Below are 27,375 nucleotides of genomic sequence, written 5' to 3' on the forward strand. Positions count from 1 at the left end.
GAAAAGACAGCCTTCAGAATGGGAGAAAATAATAGCAAATGAAGCAACTGGCAAAGAATTAATCTCAAAAATATACAAACAACTTATGCAGCTCAATACCAGAAAAATAAATGACCCAATCAAAAAAAGGGCCAAAGAACTAAACAGAAATTTCTCCAAAGAAGACCTACAGATGGCTAACAAACACATGAAAAGATGCTCAACATCACTCATTATCAGAGAAATGCAAATCAAAACCACAATGAGGTACCATCTTACGCCAGTCAGAATGGCTGCTATCAAAAAGTCTACAAACAATAAATGCTGAAGAGGGTATGGAGAAAAGGGAACCCTTTTACACTGTTGGTGGGAATGCAAACTAGTACAGCCACGATGGAGAACAGTGTGGAGATTCCTTAAAAAACTGGGAATAGAACTGCCATACAACCCAGCAATCCCACTGCTGGGCATACACACCGAGGAAACCAGAATTGAAAGAGACACGTGTACCCCAATGTTCATCACAGCACTGTTTACAATAGCCAGGACATGGAAGCAACCTAGATGTCCATCAGCAGACGAATGGATAAGGAAGCTGTGGTACATATACACAATTGAATATTACTCAGCCATTAAAAAGAATACATTTGAATCAGTTCTATTGAGATGGATGAAACTGGAGCCCATTATACACAGTGAAGTAAGTCAGAAAGAAAAACACCAACACAGCATACTAATGCATATATATGGAATTTGAAAGATGGTAATGATAACCCTATATGCGAGACAGAATAGGAGACACAGATGCATAGAACAGTCTTATGGACTCTGAGGGAGAAGAGGAGGCTGGGACGTTCTGAGAGAATAGCATTGAAACATGTATATTATCATATGTGAAACAGAACACCATTCCAGGTTCGATGCATGAGATAAATGCTCAGGGCTAGGGCAATGGGATGACCCAGAGGGATGGGATGGGGAGGGAGGTGGGAGGGGGGTTCAGGATGGGGAACACATGTAAACCCATGGCTGATTCATGTCAATGTATGGCAAAATCCACTACAATATTGTAAAGTAATTAGCCCCCAACTAAAATAAATAAATTTATTAAAAAAAAAAAAAAGTCTACAAACAATAAATGCTGGAGAGGGTGCGGAGAAAAAGGAACCCTCTTACACTGTTGGTGGGAATGCAAACTAGTACAGCCACTATGGAGAACAGTGTGGAGATTCCTTAAAAAACTGGAAATAGAACTGCCATATGACCCAGCAATCCTACTGTTGGGCATACACACTGAGGAAACCAGACTTGAAAGAGACACGTGTACCCCAATGTTCATCACAGCACTGTTTACAATAGCCAGGACATGGAAGCAACCTAGATGTCCATCAGCAGACGAATGGATAAGAAAGCTGTGGTACATATACAGAATGGAATATTACTCAGTCATTAAAAAGAATACATTCGAATCAATTCTAATGAGGTAGATGAAACTGGAGCCTATTATACAGAGTGAAGTAAGCCAGAAAGAAAAACACCAATACAGTATACTAACACATATATATGGAATTCAGAAAGATGGTAACGATAACCCTTTGTGGGAGACAGCAAAAGAGACACAGATGTATAGAACAGTCTTTTGGACTCTGTGGGAAAAAGTAAGGGTGGGATGATCTGTGAGAATAGCAGTGAAACATGTATATTATCACAGGTGAAACAGATTGCCAGTCCAGGTTCGATGCCTGAGACAGGGTGCTCAGGGTTGGTGCACTGGGATGACCCAGAGGGATGGGATGGGGAGGGAAGTGGGAGGGGGGTTTAAGATGGTGAACACATGTAAACCCATGGCTGATTCATGTCAATTTATGGCAAAAACCACTACAATATTGTAAAATAATTAGCCTCCAGTTAAAATAAATAAATTTAGAAAAAGAAGGAATAAGCAATTCTGGAATTATATAACTGAGTGGTGTTAATTATAGAACAATTCTAGGTTAATATCATGCCTAAAATAAATTACTGCTTTAAGGTTTCAGCATTAGAATCACCAAAGCCTCAAAAATGGAGCTATCTTTCATTAATACCTTTTTATTAATAACAGATATAATAATAGCTAATATTTATTTAGAGTTTACAGTAAGGTAGGTACTGAGCTAAACTGCTCTGCATGAAATATTTCCTGTAATTTTTATAGCAGTCCTGTGAAGTATGTATGATCTACATATTACACGTTCCTTCAGGTTATCAAAGGCTAGGATTAAAATAGAGTAGTATTGACAGTTTTGACTATATTTTTTTGACACATCACTACTTACTCACTTTTGCAGGATCTCCACTCCTGAAAATCTCAACTCAATATTTGTCATTATTTCTAATAATAAAAGTTCATTATGTGCCATGTATTATTTTAAGTACTTTATATTCATTATATCCTGTAATCCTCATTATTGGGGCTTCCCTGGTGGCTCAGAAGTAAAGAATTTGCCTGCCAGTACAGGAGACATGGGTTTGATCCCTGGGTCAGGAAGATCCTCTGGAGAAGGAAATGGCAACTGGCTCAGGTATTCTTGCCTGGGAAATCCCAAGGGCAGAGAAGCCTGGCTGGCTACAGTCCAAGGGGTCACAAAGAGTTCGACATGACTGAGCAACTGAGCACACAATCTTTGCTATTACCTCAGGAGCATTTATTCCATTGACATTTAAAGTAACTATTGATATGTTGGTACTTATGCCATTTTACTTGCTACTTGTTTTCTGGTTGTTTTGCAGCTCTTCTCTACACATTTCTTTTTTTTCTTCCTTCGTGGTTTGATGGTTTTCTTTAGTAGTATCCTTGGGTTCCTTTCTTTTTAGTTTTTGTGTATATATTGTTGGTTTTTGATTTGTGATTACCATGGGTTTCATATATTCATATGCTAAACCATAATTATATCTACAAAGAAATAGAGGAAAAAAACATAATGGGAAAGACTAGAGATCTCTTCAAGAAAATTAGAGACACCAAGGGTATATTCATGCAAAGATGGGCTCAATAAAGGACAGAAATGGTATGGACCTAACAGAAGCAGAAGATATTAAGAAGAGGTGGCAAGAATACACAGAAGAACTGTACAAAAAAGATCTTCACGACCCAGATAATCACGATGGTGTGATCATTCACCTAGAGCCAGACATCCTGGAATGTCAAGTCAAGTGGGCCTTGGGAAGCATCACTACGAACAAAGCTAGTGAAGTTGATGGAATTCCAGTTGAGCTATTTCAAATCCTTAAAGATGACGCTGTGAAAGTGCTGCACTCAATATGCCAGCAAACTTGGAAAACTCAGCAGTGGCCACAGGACTGGAAAAGGTCGGTTTTCATTGCAATCCCAAAGAAAGGCAACCCCAAAGAATGCTCAAACTACCGAACAATTGCACTCATCTCACATGCTAGTAAAATAATGGTCAAAACTCTCCAATTCAGGCTTCGGCAATCCATGAACCGTGAACTTCCAGATGTTCAAGTTGGCTTTAGAAAAGGCAAAGGAACCAGAGATCAAATTGCCAACATCTGCTGGATCATCGAAAAAGCAAGAGAGTTCCAGAAAAACATCTATTTCTGCTTTATTGACTATGCCAAAGCCTTTGACTGTGTGGATCACAATAAACTGTGGAAAATCCTGAAAGAGATGGGAAATATCAGACCACCTGACCTGCCTCTTGAGAAACCTGTATGCAGGTCAAGAAGCCACAGTTAGAACTGGACATAGAACAACAGATTGGTTCCAAATAGGAAAAGGAGTACGTCAAGGCTGTATATTGTCCCCCTGCTTATTTAACTTACATGCAGAGTACATCATGAGAAACGCTGGGCTGGAGGAAGCACAAGCTGGAATCAAGATTGCCGGGAGAAATATCAATAACCTCAGATATGCAGATGACACCACCCTTATGACAGAAAGTGAGGAACTAAAAAGCCTCTTGATGAAAGTGAGAGAGGAGAGTAAAAAAGTTGGCTTAAAGCTCAACATTCAGAAAACTAAGATCATGGCATCTGGTCCCATTACTTCATGGCAAGTAGATGGGGAAACAGTGGCAGACTTTATTTTTTGAGGGCTCCAAAATCACTGCAGATGGTGATTGCAGCCATGAAATTAAAAAACTCTTACTCCTTGGAAAGAAAGTTATGACCAACCTAGATAGCATATTAAAAAGCAGGGACATTACTTTGTCACAAATGTCCATCTAGTCAAGGCTATGGTTTTTCCAGTAGTCATGTATGGATGTGAGAGTTGGACTATGAAGCAAGCTGAGTGCCGAAGAATTGATGCTTTTGAACTGTGGTGTTGGAGAAGACTCTTGCGAGTCCCTAGGACTGCAAGGAGATCCAATCAGTCCATCCTAAAGGAGATTAGTCCTGGGTGTTCATTGGAAGGACGGATGTTGAAGCTGAAACTCCAATACTTTGGCCACCTCATGCAAAGAATTGACTCATTGGAAAAGACCCTGATGCTGGGAAGGATTGGGGACAGGAGGAGAAGGGGATAACAGAGGATGAGATGGCTGCATGGCATCACTGACTTGATGGACATGGGTTTGAGTAAACTCCGGGAGTTGGTGATGGACAGGGAGGCCTGGCGTGCTGAGATTCATGGGGTTGCAAAGAGTCGGACAGTTACTCATGAATATAGCTCTCTTTTCATGGGCTTGAAAATCAATCTGTCTTAACTATTCTGAGAGCCAAGATTTTTTGCCTATATCCAAATTCATATTTCCTGTCCTTTAATTATTGGGTGCTAATCTTTACCAGGCAACCTGATGGGTACAGAGTGATAGATAAAAGACACAATTCGCACAGTTCCTATCCTACTACCTTGTGACCTGTCATTCATGAATTCTCTGAGCGACTGAACTGAACTGATTTAAACAGATAGTCATGAAAATTCAAACACATTTCTAAAAGATCTACATATTTAATTCCTCTCCCCCACATTTTGTTTTGATGTCATAGTTTAAATGTTCATGCTTATCCCTATACTGTTTATTGTAGTTATAGCTGTTTTTACAATATTTTGTCTTTTAATCTACATGCTGGCTTATCTAAAAGGATTTTTAATAAAGGTATGTACATTTTTTAGACACTATGCTATTGCATATTGCATACTTAATAGACTACAATATAGTATAGACATAACTTTTATGTGTACTGGAAGACAAAAAAATTTGTGTGGTTCACTTTATTGCAAAACTCACTTCATTGCAATGGTGTGGAACCAAACTCACAGTATCTCTAAGGTATGCCTGTATGTATATATTAGGTAGTGTTAGAATCTGTTTGGCAATACAAGAGATTAATAAAACAGAGTCCCTTCCCTCTAGGTGTCATAATATCTTGAGACATTATAAAAAGTAAACTACAAAGCAATTTGTTATGTAAATATGTAAAAATTGCTAGTTTTGAGTTAGGAGAGAGAAATCACTTCCTCTTATGAGATCTTAAGAATTATAATAAATTTCTCATCTAATATGGACTTTGAAAATGGATAAGACTTCAACAGGTAGAAACAAAATGGCAGGACACTCTAAGTGGATGAAAATGCCCCAGTCAGGTCATTGGAGTATTAATATTAGAGTGGAAGAGTGCAGAGTTTACTTGGAGAAGTGTACATAGTATAGTCTTTAGAGAATTCATGAATGACAGGTCACAAGGTAGTAGGATAGGAATTGTGCGAATTGTGTCTTTTATCTATCACTCTGTACCCATCATGTTGCCTGGTAAAGATTAGCACCCAATAATTAAAGGACAGGAAATATGAATTTGGATATAGGCAAAAAATCTTGGCTCTCAGAATAGTTAAAACAGATTGATTTTCAAGCCCATGAAAAGAGAGCTATATTCATGAGGAACCAGCACGCAATCAATAATTAATCCTATTATGATTATACAGTGGAAGTGAGAAATAGATTTAACGAACTAGATCTGATAGACAGAATACCTGATGAACTATGGACAGAGGTTCGTGACATTGTACAGGAGACAGGGATCAAGACCATCCCCAAGGAAAAGAAATGCAAAACAGCAAAAAGGCTGTCGGAGGAGGCCTTACAAATAGCTGTGAAAAGAATAGAAGTGAAAAGTAAGGGAGAAAAGAGAAGATATACCCATTTGAACGCAGAGTTCCAAAGAATAGCAAGGAGAGATAAGAAAGCCGTCCTCAGTGATCAATGCAAAGAAATAGAGGAAAACAACAGAATAGGAAAGGCTAGAGATCTCTTCAAGAAAATTAGAGACACCAAGGGAACATTTCATGCAAAGATGGGCTCGATAAAGGACAGAAATGGTATGGACCCTACAGAAGCAGAAGATATTAAGAAGAGGTGGCAAGAATACACAGAACTGTACAAAAAAAGATCTTCACAACCCAGATAACCATGACGGTGTGATAACTCACTTAGAGCCAGACGTCCTGGAACATGAAGTCAAGTGGACCTTAGGAAGTATTACTATGAACAAAGCTAGTGGAAGTGATGGAATTCCAGTTGAGCTATTTCAAATCCTGAAAGATGATGCTATGAAAGTGCTGCACTCAATATACCAGCAAATTTGGAAAACGCAGCAGTGGCCACAGGACTGGAAAAGGTCAGTTTTCATTCCAATCACAAAGAAAGGCAATGCCAAAGAATGCTCAAACTACCGCACAATTGCATTCATCTCACACGCTAGTAAAGTAATGCTCAAAATTCTCCAAGCCAGGCTTCAGCAATACATGAACCGTGAACTTCCAGATGTTCAAGCTGGTTTTAGAGAAGGCAAAGGAACCAGAGGTCAAATTGCCAATATCTGCTGGATCATCGAAAAAGCAAGGGAGTTCCAGAAAAACATCTACTTCTGCTTTATTAACTATACCAAAGCATTTGACTGTGTGGATCACAATAAACTGTGGAAAATTCTGAAAGAGATTGGGAATACCGGACCACCTGATCTGTCTCTTGAGAAACCTGTATGCAGGTCAGGAAGCAACAGTTAGAACTGGGCATGAAACAACAGACTGGTTCCAAATAGGAAAAGGAGTATGTCAAGGCTGTATATTGTCACCCTGCTTATTTAACTTACATGCAGAGTACATCATGAGAAACGCTGGGCTGGAGGAAGCACAAGCTGGAATCAAGATTGCCAGGGGAAATATCAATAACCTCAGATATGCAGATGACACCACCCATATGGCAGAAAGTGAGGAAGAACTAAAGAGCCTCTTGATGAAAGTGAGAGAGGAGAGTGAAAAAGTTGGCTTAATGCTCAACATTCAGAAAACTAAGATCATGGCATTTGGTCCCATCACTTCATGGGAAATAGATGGGGAAACAGTGGAAACAGTGTCAGACTTTGTTTTTCTGGGCTCCAAAATCACTGCAGATGATGACTTCAGCCAGGAAATTAAAAGACGCTTACTCCTTGGAAGGAAAGTTATGACCAACCTAGATAGCATATTAAAAAGCAGAGAGATTACTTTGCCAACAAAGGTCCGTCTAGTCAAGGCTATAGTTTTTCCAGTAGTCATATATGGATGTGAGAGTTGGACTGTGAAGAAAGCTGAGCGCTGAAGTATTGATGCTTTTGAACGGTGGTGTTGGAGAAGACTCTAGAGAGTCCCTTGGCCTGCAAGGAGCTCCAACCAGTCTATCCTAAAGAAAATCAGTCCTGGGTGTTCATTGGAAGGGCTGATATTGAAGCTGAAGCTCCAATACTTTGGCCACCTGATGCGAAGAGCTGACTCATTTGAAAAGACCCTGATGTTGGGAAAGATTGAAGGCAGAAGGAGAAGGGGACGACAGAGGATGAGATGGTTAGATGGCATCACTGACTCAATGAACATGAGTTTGGGTAAACTCCCGGAGTTGGTGATGGACAGGGAGGCCTGGCCTGCTGCAGTTCATGGGGTTGCAAAGAGTCGGACATGACTGCACAATTGAACTGAACTGAACTGAACTGAATCCTATTAAATTTTATTTCCTCATTTTTCTATTTCCCCAACTATTTTATTTCGAAAAAGTGAAGTTATAAAAAATTGAATGAATAAGTCAATGAACCCATTTATACTTCACTTAGATTCTCCAAATGTTAACATGTTGCCACATTTGTTATCTCTGTGTGTGTTGTCTTTATATATATATATATTTTCTGAACCTTTTGAAAGTGAGTTTCAGATACCACTTCCTTTTAAAATAAGGTTACTAAACTAGTATTAATAAACATAATGTATCTGGGCTTTCCAAAGTATTTGGCAAATTATTTTATATATTCATGAATGAAATGGGAAAATATGAGTTAAATGATATGATTAGGTGAGCTCCCAGTTAAAATAACATCCTGAAAATTGTTGATTAATGGATCTATTTCACCCTTGAGGAAGGTCACTAGCACTGTAATAAAGGACTCGACAATTACTGCATCTAGAGTAAATATGTTATCTCCTACTAAGAATTTATTCTTTACAATATCTAATTCAACTCTTTCCAGCTTTAGTTTATAGAAATCATATTTAGGGTTTCCACAAATATATTTATTCTTGCCCACCCCCAGAGATTCTGCCTCAGTATGACTAGGGAAGGGCTCCAGGCATGTATGACAGACCTTTGTGACTGAGAATCATTGATTTATGGTAACTCTCTTTATCTGATTGAATCTCTAGCTATCCTCCCCGCCTTGCAAATAGGTTAGATTTTAAACCCTCAGACATTTTAACAGAAAGAATTGCTTGAGCATAGTGTATCTCCATCTGAACAGAATAGATTTGCCAGTTTCAGGTTATCTCTTTCAACCTGCAGCAAGAGTTTCAATTAAGACTCAAAACAAAACAAAACAAAACAAAACAAAACCTCATACTTTTACCTCCTAGACAAAGTAGGGGCTTTTTAAAGTATCTTCTATTGCCTAAGATTTTTTCCCTTGGAATATGGCTAAATTAGGCCTTAAAACATAAAAATTCTAATGTATGAACTCTTCCTGTGAGATTTAGTAAGAGATGTTCAAAAGAGACCTATATTTTATAAAATGAATCCTTATATTTTAAGACTTTTAGGCATTTTACTTTCTACACATAAGATTAAAATATATTAGTAGGGGACCAGACATTAAGCTTAATATCTGGAGGACACTAGGATGATTATCATGGACTCATACAGCAAAAGCCTTCTGTGTCATGATTTATCTCCTTAATAAGATAAATATAATATAATTGAGGTTTTTTATCTTCTCCTAAGGACCATGCTGTTTCTGAAGATCTGACTAGTTTGAAAACCCTTTAATCTGTATGAAGTCTTTATAAATTATAAGATAATAATCAGATGACTTCAATGTTGTGGTGGGTGGGAGGTTATCAAGACCTTGCACATGGACTCTCTATGGACTGGGAGGCTGATTATCCCATTAATCCGTCATCTAGAGTCAGCTATATAAATCAGAAAGGGACAAGGAAAAAAACTTCTGAATTTAATACTTTTAAAAACAGTTCATGGAACAAATCTGGAACAAATTGCACACTTATCTGTATGCATCAGGTCAGCAGTATTGAATTACAGCTTGCCTTTCCTTGCCAGGGTAAAGAAAAGTAAACTACAGTGGGGATAGATTGTGTAAACAAAACAAAATAAAATCTTAAATCTATAATGCTATTGAAAAGGGGAAGTTATGTTAACAAGAGTATATAGTTTTCATTCCCAGATAACTTTCCAATATTCTTTATAAAAAAGCTGAGAAAACTATTACACTAGCTTATGAAGACTATGATAATAACCAACACCTACCAAATGCTACCAAATGGTAAAGGTCTGTCTACAATGCGGGAGAGCCAGGTGCGATCCCTGGGTTGGGAAGATCGTCTGGAGGAGGAAATGGCAACCCACTCCAGTACTTTTGCCCGGAAAATCCCATGGATAGAGGAGCGTGGTAGGCTACAGTCCATGAGGTTGTAAAGAGTCGGACACAACTGAGCGACTTGACTTTCACTTTCTTTTCACCAAATGCTTAATAGTTGCCAGGTACTCTTATAATTATTTTAGATCTGGGATTTTTAACCTAGGCTGCAAATTTGAATCATATGAAGAGCTACAAAATTCCAGATAACCAGGCCTTGAGGGAAAACAATTAAATTAGAATATTTGAGGGTGGTGTTAGCCCAAGCATTAGCAGAGTGTAAAACTCACCATATTGATATTGATTGCAATGTTCAGCTAAGGTTGAGAAATACTGCTTCAGCTACACCAACTTATTTAATCCTCAGAATAGCACCGTGATGTGGGGTACTATCATCACTACCATCACAATCTCTAAATTACAAGTGAGAAAACTGTGTCAGAGAGATATGAAGTTAATATCCTAAGGCCATCACCTCATAAGTGACAGAACTAGGATTTGAATCCGGGTAGTTTGACTATTGTGCTATTAGTATATTATTGCCACCCAAATTAAAAACGACAGATTAACCAAATTTCTGTCAACCTCCAATGTACCAATCATAAATGTTGCCCTAGGATCCCTTAAATAATTTTAATTTGTTTGGATGAAATGTAGATAAATGTAATGTAGAAAAATAACATCTCATGAGAATATTAATTTCTCTTTGTCAGTATTATAGTACAACCAAATTATCTGGTTTCTAATACATATCTATTGTCACTGAGCAACATTAGGCCGTCATTCTTTAATATAGTCTCAAACTGAGTCCTATAGACTTCCTATTTTTAAAACACCCCCAAAGTTACATTTATAGATTGCTGGGAGAAATATCAATAGCCTCAGATATTCAGATGACACCACCCTTATGGCAGAAAGTGAAGAAGAACTAAAGAGCCTCTTGATGAAAGTGAAAGAGGAGACTGAAAAAGTTGACTTAAAGCTCAGCATTCAGAAAACTAAGATCATGGCATCTGGTACCATCACTTCATGGCAAATAGATGGAGAAACAGTGGAAACAGTGGCTGACTTTATTTTGGGGGGCTCCAAAATCACTGCAGAGGGTGATTGCAGCCATGAAATTAAAAGATGCTTGTTTCTTGGAAGAAAAGTTGTGACCAATCTAGACAGCATATTAAAAAGCAGACATTACTTTGCCAACAAAGGTCCATCTAGTCAAAGCTATGGTTTTTCCAGTAGTCATGTATGGATGTGAGAGTTGGACTATAAAGAAAGCTGAGAGCCAAAGAATTGATGCTTTTGAACTGTGGTGCTGGAGAAGACTCTTGAGAGTCCCTTGGACTGCAAGGAGACCCAACCAGTCCATCCTAAAGGAAATCAGTCCTGAATATTCACTAGAAGGACTGATACGGAAGCTGAAAGTCCAATACTTTGGCCACCTCATGCAAAGGACTGACTCATTGGAAAAGACCCTGATGCTGGGAAAGATAGAAGGCAGGAGAAGGGGATGACAGAGGATGAGATGGTTAGATGGCATCACCTACTCAATGGACATGAGTTTGAGTAAACCCCAGGAGTTGGTGATGGACAGGGAGGCCTGGCATGCTGCAGTCCATGGGGTCGGAAAGAGTTAGACACGACTGAGCGACTGAACTGAACTTCTAAATAGTCTATCTTGTGGCCTTTAATTAAGTGAATAGATGAATTTTTATGGCCTGTGCTATGTTAGTCACTTGAAAAATTACCTTATCTTTGGTGTTTAAAGATTCCATATTTACTTAGAAAGATGCTTCAAAAATTTTGAGGCAGGGTTATGGATAACTAATCAGACATACTATTTATATCAATGACTTGCATGAAGGTATACAAGGATTATTATGAATCACATGAACTTAGAAGGCTTATCTGAAGTGTTGTACAACAAAATCAGAACTAAAAACAATATTCAAAGATTTGAGCAATGTACTGAAATAACAATTATGTTGAGCATATATTTTAAAAAGAATAGAGACAACTTTAACACTGCATCAATTCACTCTATATTTGCACAGAACTGGTTTAGAAAGTCCCTTCTCATACTGAACACGCATCCTTGTCACTTTTATCCACGGGTCTTAGTTTTTCTTACTCAACCACACAGCAAAATATCAAATGACTTGGCAAGACATCAAATCACACCACATGACATCAAATATTTGAATACATCTGTCATCTCAGGGAAGCAATAGACTGCAATAATTAAGAACCTAAGTTCAGGCTACAGATATACAGTGTTCAAGTCTGAGTAGGATAACCAACCATCCCAGTGTGCCCAAGAATAGAGGTTTCCTGGGATACAATACTTTTGGTACTAAACTTGGGAAAGTCTCAGACAAACTGAGATGAATTGGTCATCCTAAATCTGAGACTGATAATTTATTAGCTGTATGAATTTGAGCAAGGTATTAGACCTCACATTTTCTTCCTTTGCAAAATAAAGATAATACCTTTCTCTTCTTCACAAGGTAACTGATATAAAGATAAAAGGAGTTAATGCATACAGAGCACAGTACTCAGTAAAAGTAGTGATAGAAGCAGTAGAAGGTAGATACACATAATGGGGAGATGGTCACATGATGAAATTCTAAAGATGTTATTTGCCTACAAAATTAATATGAGAGAACACTGTGACATGGCTATCAAAAAATAAAAACCCAAATGAATATTAGGCTATATTAATAGAGCTACAGTGTTAAGAATTACCCTGGAGGAAGGCATGGCAATCCACTCCAGTATTCTTGCCTGGAGAATCCCATGGTCAGAGAAGCCTGGTGGGCTACAGTCCATAAATGAAGGAGCTGATTATCCTGTTCTACTGTTTTGATCAGCCAACATCAAGAATAATGTGATTAATCTAATGTCCAGTGGAGAGAACTAGGATGGCAGCTAGTTTTGTAATCATATCACTTGAGGTAAAAAGAAATTGGGGCATTAGCTTGGAGAAAACAAGACTTGGAGGCAAAATGAAAGAAATCTCCAACTTTGAGAAAGAATTTCTGTTATAATTAGGATAGAGTTACTGGCAGGGCCAGTTAATTTTTTGAAATGATTTGAAAGAAGGCAGCTGAGAGATGCTGAGGTGCTTAGAAATTTAAAAAGGTAAGACTCAAGAGACACACTATAGAGATGTGATATATTCTCTGCTGCCATATTTACCTGGGAACAATTGTCAACTCTGAGTGCAGGGAGAAGACTACAAATCTATTGTAAATCCCGGTGCAAACAAGAGGGCCACTGCAGGGGGACATGGAAATCAGCATCACTTTTGGCAGAGATTTGGAGATGAGAGCTCAAGCACGCAGTCAAAATTCTCCTCAAAATACGTGCTGCATACTGGGGATGCATGGGATAGAAGGGTGAAATCACAAGCAGAATGCCTCTGAAAATCAGAGCAGTTTCTCCAGCAGTCACTTAAGACAAAGATTAGAGTTTCATGGATTAAAAAAGATAGGCTATGGAATCACTAACCAGAATATATCTGATATATCTATATTAATATCAGATGGCTTCCCTGGTGGCTCAGATGGTAAAAGCTTCTGCCTACAATGCGGGAGACCTGGGTTCGATCCCTGGGTCGGGAAGTTCCCTGGAGAAGGAAATGGCAACCTGCTCTAGTACTCTTGCCTGGAAAATCCCATGGACGGAGGAGCCTGATAGGCTACAGTCCATGGGGTCACAAAGAGTCGGACACGACTGAGTGACTTCACTTTCACTTCACTATTAATATCAGACAAGCAGATTGAAAATTTTCATATACAGAAATGATCAATCAAAAAGTAAAATATCAAAAGTGTAAATCTGTTAGCACCTAGACAATGAAGAATTAACTTTACCCAAATAAAGTTCTGATCATTGCCCTTAGCTACTTGGAGGTTATCTCTAGGTCCCTGGAATGTTCTTCCTGGTAGGAGGGCCTTTATTTGCCTGTGGGCTTTGGCCACCAGACAGTCTAACAGTGTGATTTCTGATGGGGGTTATAAGTCAGACTGTATTGGTTCTGACCTGTGGAGGAACTGAAGACTAAAGATGGGGTCCTTGAGAATAAAGATCAGCCATGTAGGAAGTATGTTATCAAGCCCCATTAAAAACCCTAGACAGCAAAAGCTCATGTCAGCTTCCCTAGTTGGCAGTAGTCTTTTAATATTGTCATACAGTGGCACCAGGAGGTTAATACGCCTCTGAGGAAGATGGAAGCGTCACATATGGAACACTCCCAGATTTCACTATATGCATAGCTTTGGCTGGTTCTAATTTGTATCTGTTTGCTAACTGTAACCATAAGTATAGTCTTTTCTGTAATCATAAGTATAGCATTTTCCCAAGCTCTGTGAGTTAATCTAGTGACTTATGGAACCTGAGAATGATCATGGGAACCCTGAACTTGTAGCCTTCATGGGTCTTGAACTTAAGCTGGCGTCTTATGTCAGGGCAATCTTTGGGAACTGTTCCATCAGATTGTGTAGGCTTGCCTAATTCTTTACACACCCAATAACCAAGCTCTGAAATACAAAAAGCAAACTTTGATAAAATCAAGAAGAAAAATTGACCATCATCATTATTGAATATTTTGAATACTATATCTCTCAAAATAGTTCGTGGTACAAGCAGGAAAAAGATCTGTAAAGACACAGAAAACCTAGAAAGCACAATAACACACTTTATATATAAATTTTACATGAAAAATAAATCAGCTTAATATGTACTACATACAAACTACAACAGACCATGCATTGTTTTAAAATACATATGGACTATTCTCCCAAATTGAACTAGCAAATGCAAAATGTTTGAAATCACTCAGAATATGTTCTTTGAAAGTAGTAGAATTAAACTAAAGACAATAAAAAGTTCAACTAGAATACTAAAAAATGTTTGGAAAGTAAGGAATACACTTCCTAATATCTTGTGGGTCGAAAGAAGAAATTAGAATGGAAAACAGAATATTTTGAGAAAGCGGTTAATAAAATATGGCCAAAAGTTTGAGATACCAAGCTAAAGCAGTGTTTAGAAAGAAATATTTAGCTTCAGATGTGTATCTTAGAAAAAAAGAAAAGCTAAACTTCAGTTATCTAAGTTACCATCTCAAGATAGCAGAACAAAACAGCAAATCAACCATAAAAGAAAAAGAAGGAAATAAATAATAAAGATAAGAACAGGGTTGAATAAAATAGAAAAAGTAAATGCAATAAAGGAAATCAACAAAGTGTAAAGTTTAATCTTTAAAGGATTAATAAATTAATATATTTTACTAAGACTTGAGGGGGAGAAAAAAGAGAAACAACAAATTGCCACTGTCAGGAAAACAGTGGGAGAAATGGGTACAGAAACCAAATATTAAAAGTATAATAAGGGGACACTTCTACTTCCAGAATGCCAACATGCAGAGAAAAAAAAATAATTGGTAAAAAATATTTTTTAAAATAACCATTTAAACTCTCTGGAAATTGTCCTAAAGATACACATCAAATGAAGAACTTATTCAAGAGACTCTACTAAATGTTCACAAGAACAATGAGAGTCTGTGGCACTTGAGCCACAACTCACTCCCTTCCTCCCCATCCCCAGATATGCTTGACAAGAAGCTCTACACCAGAAATTTCCACTATTTTTGAGAGGACCCTTAAGCTTAATCTCCCTATTGTTTTTCAATCGATAAGTCATGTCTGACTCTTTGTGACCCCATGAACTGCAGCATGCCAGGCTTCCCTCTCCTTCACTATCTCCCAGAGTTTGCTCAAACTCATGTCCATTGAATTGGTGATGCCATCCAACCATCTCAACCTCTGTCATCCCCTTCTCCTCTTTCCCTCAATCTTTCCCAACATCAGGGTCTTTTCCAATGAGTCAGTTCTTCACATCAGGTGGCCAAATTATCAGAGCTTCAGCATTAGTCCTTCCAATGAATATTCAGAGTTGATTTCCTTTGGGATTGACTGGTTTGATGTCCTTGCTGCCCAAGGGACTCTCAAAAGTCTTCTCCAGCACCACAGTTTGAAAGCATAAACTCTTTGGTGCTCAGGCTTCTTTATGAAGTCTCACATCCGTACACTACTACTGGAAAAATCATAGCTTTGATTATACGGAGCTTTGTTGACAAAGTGATGTCTCTGCTTTGTCTCTGCTTTTTAATACACTGTCTAGGTTTGTCATACCTTTTCTTCCAAGGAGCGAGCATCTTTTAGTTTCATGGCTGTAGTCACCATCCACAGAGATTTTGGAGGCCAAGAAAATAAAGCCTGTCATGGTTTCCACTTTTTCCCCTTGTATTTGCCATGAAGTGATGGGACCGGATGCCATGATCTTAGTTTTTTGAATGTTGATTTTTAAGCCAACTTTTTTACTCTCCTCTTTCACCCTCATCAAAAGGTTCTTTAGCTCCTCTTCACTTTCTGTCATTACAGTGGTATCATCTGCATATCTGAGGTTGTTGATATTTCTCCTGGCAATCTTGATTCCAGATTGTGATTCATCCAGCCTGGCATGTCACATAATGTACTCTGCATATAAGTTAAATAAGCAGGGTGACAATATACAGCCTTGTCATTCTCCCTTCCCAATTTTGAATCAGTCTGTTGTTCCATATTTGGTTCTAACTGTTGCTTCTTGACCCACATACAGGTTTCTCAGGAGACACAGGTAAGGTGGCATGGTATTCCCATCTTTTTAAGGATTTTCCACAGTTTATTGTGATCCACACAGTCAAAGGCTTTAGCATACTCAATAAAGCAGAACTAGATATTTTTCTGGAATTGCCTTTCTTTCTCTATAATCCAACAAATGTTGGCAATTTGATCCCTAGTTCCTCTGCCTTTTCTAAAACCAGCTTGTACTGCTGGAAGTTCTCAGTTCACATACTGCTGAAACCTAGCTTGAAGGATTTTGAGCATAACCTTGCTAGCATGTGAAATGAGAGCAGTTGTATGGTAGCTTGAACATTCTTTAGCATTTCCCTTCTTTGGGATCGGAATGAAAACTGACCTTTTCCAGTCCTGTGGCCACTGCTGAGTTTTCCAAATTGGTGGCATATTGAGTGCAGCATTTTAATAACATCATTTTTCAGGATTTTAAACAGCTCAGCTGGAATTCCATCACCTCCTGTAGCTTTGTTCATAGTACTGCTTCCTAAGGCCCACTTGACTTCACACTCTAGGATATCTGGCTCTAGGTGAGTGACCACACCATCATGGTTATCCAGGTCATTAAGACTTTTTGGTATAGTTCTGTTTGTATTCTTGCTACCTCTTTTTAATCTCTTCTGTTTCTGCTATGTCCTCACCGTTTCTTCCTTTATCATGCTCATCCTTGCATGAAATGTTCCCTTTTTAGCTCCAATTTTCCTGAAGAGATTTTATTCTTTCCTACTCTATCATTTTCCTCTATTTCTTTGCATTGTTCACTTTAAGAAGACTTTCTTATTTCTCCTTGCTATTCTCTGGAACTCTGCATTCAGATGGGTATATCTTTCCCTTTCTCCCTTGCCTTTTTCTTCTGTTCTTTTCACAGTTATTCGTAAATCCTCCTCAGACAAACACATTCCCTTCTTGCATTTCTTTTTCTTTGGGATGGTTTTGGTCACTGCCTCCTGTAAAGTGTTATGAACTTCTGTCTATAGTTCTTGAAAAAATAAAGTGTCTCAAATCAGTAATCTAGAAAAAGAACACCAGATTCAACCCAAAGCAAGCAGATATCAAAGAGCAGAAATCAAAGAACTTAACAAAGGAAAAATCTAAACAGAAAGTCAAGGAAACTGAAAGCTGGCTCTTTGAAAAGATCAATAACATTGATAGATGTCTATCTTTACTGACTAATAAAAAATGAGACAAAATACAAATTGATAACAGGAACTGATAGGGGAACTATCACTCTGGGTCTGTTAAACACTAAAGGGATAATAAGATAATATTATGAGCAAGATGAAGATCATAAGTTGAGCACATAGATGAAATTGACAACTTCTATGAAAGTGACGCACAACCAAAACTTCTTCAGAAATAAATACACTGAATATTCCTATTTCTATTAGGAAAATTGAACTTCATAATTTTATTTTTTTTTTTTTGCTTTTATATTCGAGTTTATTCTTCATTTAACTTTTAAACACTACTATAGTTGAATATTAAAACAAAAGCAAGTAGTGAGCATATTATGATTATAGTCCTTCACTCAATCACTACTGCAAATAAAACACCAGCAGTGAGTGGTATTCACAGGCCCTACTAAGAGGTCTGACACTGAACACCACCCCGAGGATGATGTTCATCATCCTCATACGCTTCTCCATTGTAATGGCGCCGTCTTTCCTGATTTGGATCAAAGTCCACTAATTCTACCTGATCCATTTCATCAGTCTCTTCTACTTCCTTCCTCTCAGGCAGAAGTTTTTCCAGCAAAGAGAGTTTATCAGGAGAGAGAAAGCCATTCTCAGGAAAGTTAACCTTAAATTCAATGATTAGGCGACCCTTTTCATATGGCCTACGATAAATTGGCATGCCTTCATTTAGCACACACTTGATATCTCCATGCTTGACAATCTGACCTGGATGAGAAGTGATGACTATGGTTCGGTTGTCAAGAGTAGACATTGGCTTCTGGAAGCCACACAATGCCTCAACCAGCTGTATGTCCATACACATGAAAAGGTCTTCTCCTCGCCGAGTAAAAACAGCATGGTCCTTCTGATCTAAAACAATGATAATATCTCCTGGCTCCAGTCCTGGTTCTTGGTCTCCTTCACCATGGAATGTTATCTTCTGGCCATCTTTCATGCCTTTGTCAATATGAACTTCTAGAATTTTTTTTTCTCGAACTATCTTCCTTCCGTTGCAGCTTTTACATCTATCTTTAGGACTGATCCGCTCGCCATGGCCCTGGCACTCCATGCAGACAGACTGAATTTGCTGAACCATTCCAGGTCCTATCTGATGAATTCTTATTTGCATTCCAGTACCTCGGCAATTGGGACAGCATTCTACTGCTCCTTTCTTACCGCCTCGGCCTTCACATTTGTCACAAATCACATTCTTCTGCAGAGCTAGTTTTCTTGTTGCACCATTATATAAATCTTCTAAGGTTACTGTAAGTTGATGCACAACATTTTTACCTCTCCTCTCTCTCTGCATCCTGCCTCCTCCTCCGAAAAACATATCAAAGATGTCCATGGGGGAGCCAAAACCACCACCTGCTCCACCTTCTTTAATTGCCTGTTCTCCTCCTTTGTCATATAATTCCCTTTTCTTTGCATCAGAGAGCACTTCGTAAGCTTGAGAAATCTGTTTAAACTTCTCGCCTTCATTCGGATTCTTATCAGGGTGGTACTTCAAGGCCAGTTTCCTGTAAGCCTTTTTTAATTCTTCTTGGGTGGCATTGGGTTTGACCCCCAAAACATCATAGTAAGTGGTTTCTTTCACCATTTTCTACAGCCGGTGAGCGGGCCGATGCCGGTGTGGGGGAGCGCGAAGGAGCGCGTTGCTGTGAGCAGCCTGGGCAGCCGCCGCTCCTTCGGCTCTCACCGAGCGTTCTGGAAAGTTCCCGAACTTCATAATTTTAAATATTCCAACAAACAAAACTTCAGGCCAGGATGTGTTCATGTGTGACTTCCAGTAAATCTTTAAATCAAATCACAATAAGATATCACTCCACATCCACTGGAATGGTTATAATTAAATGGTAAAAACACAATAACAAGTACTTGTGAGGATACAGATCAAAGGGAACTCTCATACATTGCTGCTATGGATGTAAAATAGTATACAGTCAGCACTCCATATTTCCAGGGCAAAACCCACTGATTCAAAGGTCCAATTGTACTACATCATTTTATATAAGGACTAGAGTAGCTCTAGATTGTGGTATCTACATGCATCCTGGAACCAATTCCCCATGGATACCAGATGGATAACTATAATCACCAGATAGTTGGGTAGTTTCATATGAGCCAGCTATTACACTCCAAGATATTTACCCAAGAGACATGAAAACGTATGTTCACAAAAACCCTTACATGAATATTTATAAGTCTTATTCATATTCACCAAAACTGAAAAAAATTCAAATGTCCTTTGAGTGACAAATGGACTATGAAACTGTGGTATATCCATATAATGGAATACCACTCAGTAGTAAATAGTAGCAAAATATTGATACAGCAACAGGAATGAAAGCTAAACTCACTGCAATAAGTGAAAGAAACTGGACTCATGTGGCTATATAGTATGGCTTCATTTATATGACATCCTGTGTTAGTCGCTCAGTCGTGTCTGACTCTTTGCGACCCCATGGGGTGTTTGTTGCCTACCAGGCTCCTTCGTCCATGTGACTTTCCAGGCAAGAATACTGGAGTGGGTTGCCATTTCCTGGAAAAGGAAATACTATAAGGACAGAATGATTAGTGTTAGGGAAAAGATCTGACCATGAATGAGCTCCACAAGGGAATTTGGTGGATGGGTTATGGAACTGTTCCTTAGTTTGGTTGTGGTGGTAAGAACATAACTCTTTTCAATACTCAGATCTTTAGACAAAATGGAGCATTACTGTGTATGATATTTTAAATAAATTTTTAAAAAGAGAAGAAGGCAAAGGAATAGGATGAGGAGACCACTTTCTCCCCCACAAATTCATCGAAAAATCATTTGAATGCTGAACAAGTTCCACAAAACAACTTCTGAATGCTGGCGGAGGACACCAGGCACCCAGAAAGGCAGCTCATTGTCTTCAAAAGGAGGTAGGACAAAATATAAAAGACAAGAAGAGAGACAAAAGAGTTAGGGATGGAGACCTGTCCTGGGGAGGGAGTCGTGAAGGAGAAGTTTCCAAACACCAGGAAACCCTCTCACCAGCAGGACTGTGGGGAGTTTTGGAATCTCAGAGGGCAACATAACTGGGAGGGAAAAAAAAAACCCCACAGATTATGTGCCTAACTGCAACTCCCAACGGAGAAGTAGCCCAGATGCTCGCATCTGCCAGCAGCGAGCAGGGGCTGACAGGGAGGTGTGGGCTGCATGCTTAGGGTAAGGACCAGGCCTGAATGCCCTGAAGACAATCTGAAGGAGCTAATGTGAGATAGCAACACAAACTTTGGGATAGCCAGAGAGAGAATAAAAAGAGAGAGAGAGAACTTTCCCGCAAAAAGCTCTAAGGCACAACCTGGCCAGCTCACAGAACAAAGGATTGATCAAACACCAGAGCAGAGCTAGCTGGCTGCTGACCGACCCCTCCTACTGCAGGAGGCAGAGAGGAAGGTGGGTAGCAGCCAGAGCCAGAAGGCAAGGGGCAATCTCAGCCCTGGAGACTGCATCATCCACCAAACTGTGGGCAGGCTCCCAGTTGCTAACCAAGTCTTCCTGGGATTCTGGATGGTTGACATCTGCCAGGAGGGTCACAGTTAGAGATCAGCTCCCCAGAGGAGACACACAGGATACCTGAGACAGCGCTCTTGCAGTGCACCCAGAAAACTGAGTGGCTGGGACCGAGGAGGTGATAATATGCGCCACCCACCTGGGGAGAGTGCACTCATCAAGCACCTGGTCACCTGAGCTGCTCAGACCTGGGAAGGGCACAAAACGCAGGCCCAACCGAGTCTGTGCCTTTATGGAATACCCGAGAACCCGAACTTGAGCGGCTTAGACCTGGGAAGTGCATGCAACCCAGGGCCTGCTTTAGACAACTCCCCTTCAGAGCAACCTGGATCCTAAGCAGTGTAGACTGAGAAAGCACACATGCGTGAGCAGGGGCAAACCCAGTGTGGCCCAGACACTGTGAGCACTCCCCACATATGCCAGTGATATTTGTTTGCAGTGTTCCTCCCTCCCCAAAGCACAATTGAACAAGTGAGCCTAAATAAATGACCACCTTCATCCCCTTGTGTCAGGGTGGAAATTAGACACTGAAGAGACTTGCAAACAGAAAAAGCCAAAATAAACAGAGCGAACTGCTTTGGAAGGGACAGGTGCAACAGACTAAATCCCTGGAGTTAGCATTGACTGCATTGGAAGGGGCCTCTAGACCTCGAGAAGAAATATAAGCTGGAACAACGAACTATCTGAAACTGAACTGACCCTACACTGCCCTCAACAGCTCCAGAGAAATTCCAAGATATATTTTACTATTATTATTTTTAAATTTTTAAATTTTTTTATTTTTAAGTTCTTTATTACTCCTTTAATTTTCATTTTTACAACCTACTATTATCTTGCAAAAAAGACTCTATTTTTAAAGCAAATTTCATATATATATATTTTCTAATTTTTGTGACTTTTTTTTTTTAATATTGTATTTTTGAGAGTCTAACCTCTACTCTAGATTTTTAATCTTTGCTTTTTGGTATTTGTTATCAATTTTGTACCTTTAAGAATCCAATCTTCAGTACTCATTTTTACTTAGGAGTGTGATTACTGGCTTGATTGCTCTCTCCCCTTTTGACTCTCCTTTTTCTCCCCCAGGTCACCTCTATCTCTTCCCTCCCCTTTCGCTTCTCTACTTAACTCTGTGAATCTCTTTGGGTGTTCTGGGCTGTGGAGAACACTTAGGGAACTGATTACTGGCTAGACTGGTCTCTCTCCTTTTGACTCTCCCTCCTCTCCCTAAGCAACTTTCACTTCACTTCACTTCCTCTCCTCATGGTCACCTCTATCTCCTTCCTCCCTCTTCTCTTCTCTATGGAACTCTGTGAAACTCTCTGAGTGTTCCAGACTGTGGAGAGCACACAGGGAATTTATTACTGGCTAGACTGTGCTCTCCCCTTTTGATACCCCCTCTTCTCCTCCTGGTCACCTCTGTCTCCCTCCTCCCTCTTCTCTTCTCCATGTAACTCTGTGAACCTCTCTGGGTGTCCCTCACTGTGGAGAATCTTTTCACCATTACCCTAGATATATTATCATCCGTGCTGTATGGATGGCGAAGACTTGAGGCTACTGTTAGAATAAGACTGAAAGCCAGAGGCAGGAGGCTTAAATCCAAAACTTGAGAACACCAGAAAACTCCTGACTTCAAGGAACATTAATCAACAAGAGCTCATCCAAAAGCCTCCATACCTACACTGAAACCAAGCTCCACCCAAGAGCCAACAAGTTTCACAGCAAAACATACCAAGCTAATTCTCCAACAACACAGGAACATAACCCTGAGCATTAAAATACAGACGGCCAAAAGTCACATCAAACACATAGACACCTCAAAACTCACTACTGGACACTTCTTTGCACTCCAGAGAGAAGAGGTCTACCTCTACCCACCAGAACACCGACACAAGCTTCCATAACCAGAAAACCTTGAAAAGTCACTCATCCAACCCCACCCACAAGGAGGAACCTCCACAATAAAGAGGAACCATCAACTGCCAGCATGCAGAAAGACCACCCCAAACAAAGCAATATAAACAAAATGAAAAGGCAGAGAAATATTCAGCAGGAATAAGGAACATGATAAATGCCCACCAAACCAAACAAAAGAGGAGGAGATAGGGAGTCTACCTGAAAAAGAATTCAGAATAATGACAGTAAAAATGATCCAAAATCTTGAAAACAAAATGAAGTTACAGATAAATAACTTGGAGATAAGGATTGAGAAGCGGCAAGAAAAGTTTAACAAGGACCTAGAAGAAATTAAATAGTCAATCAACAGAATATTGGAAATAAAAGCAAAAATAAACAAATGGGACCTAATTAAAGTTAAAAGCTTTTGCACAACAAAGGAAACTATAAACAAGGTGAAAAGACAGCCTTCAGAATGGGAGAAAATAATAGCAAATGAAGCAACAGACAAACAATTAATCTCAAAAATATACAAGCAACTTCTGCAGCTGTATTCCCGAAAAATAAACGGCCCGATCAAAAAATGGGCCAAAGAACTAAACAGACATTTCTCCAAAGAAGACATACAGATGGCTAACAAACACATGAAAAGATGCTCAACATCACTCATTATTAGAGAAATGCAAATCAAAACCACAATGAGGTATCATTTCACACCAGTCAGAATGGCTGCTATCCAAAAGTCTACAAGCAGTAAATGCTGGAGAGGGTGTGGAGAAAAGGGAACCCTCTTACACTGTTGGTGGGAATGCAAACTAGTACAGCCACTATGGAGAACAGTGTGGAGATTCCTTAAAAAACTGGGAATAGAACTGCCATATGACCCAGCAATCCCACTGCTGGGCATATACACCGAGGAAACCAGAATTGAAAGAGACGCGTGTACCCCAATGTTCATCGCAGCACTGTTTACAATAGCCAGGACATGGAAGCAACCTAGATGTCCATCAGCAGACGAATGGATAAGGAAGCTGTGGTACATATACACAATGGAATATTACTCAGCCATTAAAAAAAATACATTTGAATCGGTTCTACTGAGATGGATGAAACTGGAGCCCATTATACAGAGTGAAGTAAGCCAGAAAGAAAAACAACAATACAGTATACTAATGCATATATATGGAATTTGAAAGATGGTAACGATAACCCTATAAGCGAGACAGAATAAGAGACACAGATGCATGGAACAATTTTATGGACTCTGAGGGAGAAGGTGAGGGTGGGACGTTCTGGGAGAATGGCATTGAGACATGTGTATTGTCATATGTGAAACAGAGCACCATTCCATGTTCGATGCATGAGACAAGGGCTCAGGGCCGGGGCAATGGGATGATCCAGAAGGATGGGATGGGGAGGGAGGTGGGTGGGGGGTCCGGGAAGGGGAACACATGTAAACCCATGGCTGATTCATTTCAATGTATGGCAAAAACTATTACAATATTGTAAAGTAATTAGCCCCCAACAAAAATAAATAAATTTATAAAAATAAAATAAAATAAAATAAATAGTCAATCAATAATGAATAATGCAATAAATGAGATCAAAAACACTCTGGAGGGAACCAACAGTAGAATAACTGAGGCAGAAGATTGGATAAGTGAGGTGGAAGATAGAATGGTGGAAATAAATGAAGCAGAGAGGAAAAAAGAAAAAAGAATTAAAAGAAATGAGGACAACCTCAGAGAACTCTGGGACAATGTGAAATGCCCCAACATTTAAATAATAAGAGCCCCAGAAGAAGAAGACAAAAATAAAGGCCATGAGAAAATACTTGAGGAGATAATAGTTGAAAACTTCCCTAAAATGGGGAAGGAAATAATCACCCAAGTCCAAGAAACCCAGAGAGTCCCAAACAGGATAAACCCAAGGCAAAATACCCCCAAGACACATATTAATCAAATTAACAAAGATCAAACACAAAGAACAAATATTAAAAGCAGCAAGGGAAAAACAACAAATAACACACAAGGGGAGTCCCATAAGAATAACAGCTGATCTTTCAATAGAAACTCTTCAGGCCAGAAGGGAATGGCAGGACATACTTAAAGTGATGAAAGAGAAAAACCTACAACCCAGATTACTGTACCCAGCAAGGATCTCTTTCTAATATGAAGGAGAAATCAAAAGCTTCACGGACAAGCAAAAGCTGACAGAATTCAGCACCACCTAACCAGCTCTTCAACAAATGCTAAAGGATCTTCTCTAGACAGGAAACACAGAAATGGTATATAAACTCGAACCCAAAACAACAAAGTAAATGCCAATGGGATCATACTTATCAATAATTAGCTTAAATGTAAATGGGTTGAATGCCCCAACCAAAAGACAAAGACTGGCTGAATGGATACAAAAACAAGACCCCTATATATGCTGTCTACAAGAGACCCACCTCAAAACAAGGGACACATACAGACTGAAAGTGAAGGGTTGGAAAAAGATATTTCACACAAATGGAGACCAAAAGAAAGCAGAAGTAGCAATATTCATATCAGATAAAATAGACTTTGAAATAAAGGCTGTGAAAAGAGACAAAGAAGGACACTTCATAATGATCAAAGGATCAATCCAAGAAGATATAACAATTATAAAATATATATGCACCCAACATAGGAGCACTGCAATATGTAAGGCAAATGCTAACAAGTATGAAAGAGGAAATTAACAGTAACACAATAATAGTGGGAGACTTTAATACCTCACTTACACCTATGGATAGATGAACTAAACAGAAAATTAGAAAGGAAACACAAGCTTTAAATGATACAATGAGCATGTCAGACCTAATTGATATCTTTAGGACATTTCACCCAAAACAATGAATTTCACCTTTTTCTCAAGTGCACACAGAAACTTCTCCAGGATAGATCAAATCTTGGGCTATAAATCTAGCCTGGTAAATTCAAAAAATTGAAATCATCTCAAGCATCTTTTATGATTACAGTGCAGTAAGATTAGATGTCAACTACAGGAAAAAAAAACTATTAAAATACTAACATATGGAGGCTAAACAGCACGCTTCTGAATAACCAACAAATCATAGAAGAAATCAAAAAAGAAATCAAAATATGCCTAGAAATGAATGAAAATGAAAACACAACAACCCAAAACCTATGGGACACTGTAAAAGTAGTGCTAAGGGGAAGGTTCATAGCAATACAGGCTTACCTCAAGAAACAAGTAAAAAGTCAAATAAATAACCTAACTCTACACCTAAAGCAACTAGAAAAGGAAGAAATGAGGAACCCCAGGGTTAGTAGAAGGAAAGAAATCTTAAAAATTAGGGCAGAAATAAATGAAAAAGAAACAAAGGAGACCATAGGAAAAATCAACAAAGCTAAAAGCTGCTTCTTTGAGAAGATAAATAAAATAGACAAACCATTAGCCAGATTCATCAAGAACCAAAGGGAGAAGAATCAAATCAACAAAATTAGAAATGAAAATGGGGAAATCACAACAGAAAACACAGAAATACAAAGGATCATAAGAGACTACCATCAGCAACCAGATGCCAATAAAATGGGCAACCTGGAAGAAATGGATAAATTCTTAGAAAAGTATAACTTTCCAAAACTGAACCAGGAATAAATAGAAAATCTTAGCAGACCCATCACAAGCAAGGTTTAAAAATAAGAACAGAATCAGCAACTATATGCACATTTTTCTTGAGTTGATTGATAATATGATAATAACCAACATAACGTGTTTGCTCTCAAAGGAATAGAGAAAATCTCCCCGCAGAAAAGGCAAAAAAGCAAATTATTATTGTATAACAACACCTTGACAAAGTGATAACTTTGGTTGCTTGCCTGCGGGGGGGGGGGGACTAGATAGCTGGTATAGTGGTAATGAGAATATTTCACTATATACTCTTTTGTGACTCTTGAATTATAAAAATGTATTTTTGTACTGTTTTCTCAGTCATGTCTGACTCTTTGCAGCCCCATGGACTGTAGCCTGCCAAGCTCCTCTGTCCATGGAATTTTCAGGCAAGAATACCTACACTTCCCATATAACACTAGTGGTAAAGAACCCGCCTGCCAATGCAGGAGACTCAAGAGACTTGTGTTCTATCCCTGGGTCAGGAAGATCCCCTAGAGAAAGGAATGGCAACACTCCAGTATTCTTGCCTAGAGAATCCCATGGACTGAGGAGCCTG

At 39.0% G+C, this 27,375-nt stretch overlaps 1 protein-coding gene and 1 long non-coding RNA gene across 4 annotated transcripts in view; both read right to left on the reverse strand.

Moving 5' to 3' along the window:
- The window catches only part of LOC145536424 (uncharacterized), a 234,811-nt gene that overhangs the window by 144,760 nt on the left and 62,676 nt on the right, over positions 1-27,375 (reverse strand). The window lies entirely within an intron of this gene.
- Positions 17,951-19,439, reverse strand: LOC145536422 (dnaJ homolog subfamily A member 1-like). 3 transcript variants are annotated; one of them, XM_081565774.1, is made up of 2 exons: positions 19,010-19,439; positions 17,951-18,445 (listed from the first exon to the last, which is right to left on the reverse strand). In XM_081565774.1, exons 1-2 carry the CDS (start codon positions 19,317-19,319, stop codon positions 18,126-18,128), a joined length of 630 nt encoding a protein of 209 aa, XP_081421900.1. In that variant the 5' UTR covers positions 19,320-19,439; the 3' UTR covers positions 17,951-18,125. The 3 variants fall into 3 exon arrangements, with proteins under 3 accessions (XP_081421900.1, XP_081421899.1, XP_081421898.1); XM_081565773.1 differs by having other exon boundaries at positions 18,677-19,439; XM_081565772.1 differs by having other exon boundaries at positions 17,951-19,439.

This window comes from Giraffa tippelskirchi, chromosome X, assembly GCF_054371585.1.
Source record: "Giraffa tippelskirchi isolate mGirTip1 chromosome X, T2T-mGirTip1v1.2.pri, whole genome shotgun sequence".
NCBI classification, from domain to species: Eukaryota; Metazoa; Chordata; class Mammalia; order Artiodactyla; family Giraffidae; genus Giraffa; species Giraffa tippelskirchi.

Bases quoted from the DNA above. Each gene is read 5' to 3' on its own strand.
- LOC145536422 (XM_081565772.1), bottom strand. From the start codon at position 19,319: ATGGTGAAAGAAACCACTTACTATGATGTTTTGGGGGTCAAACCCAAT.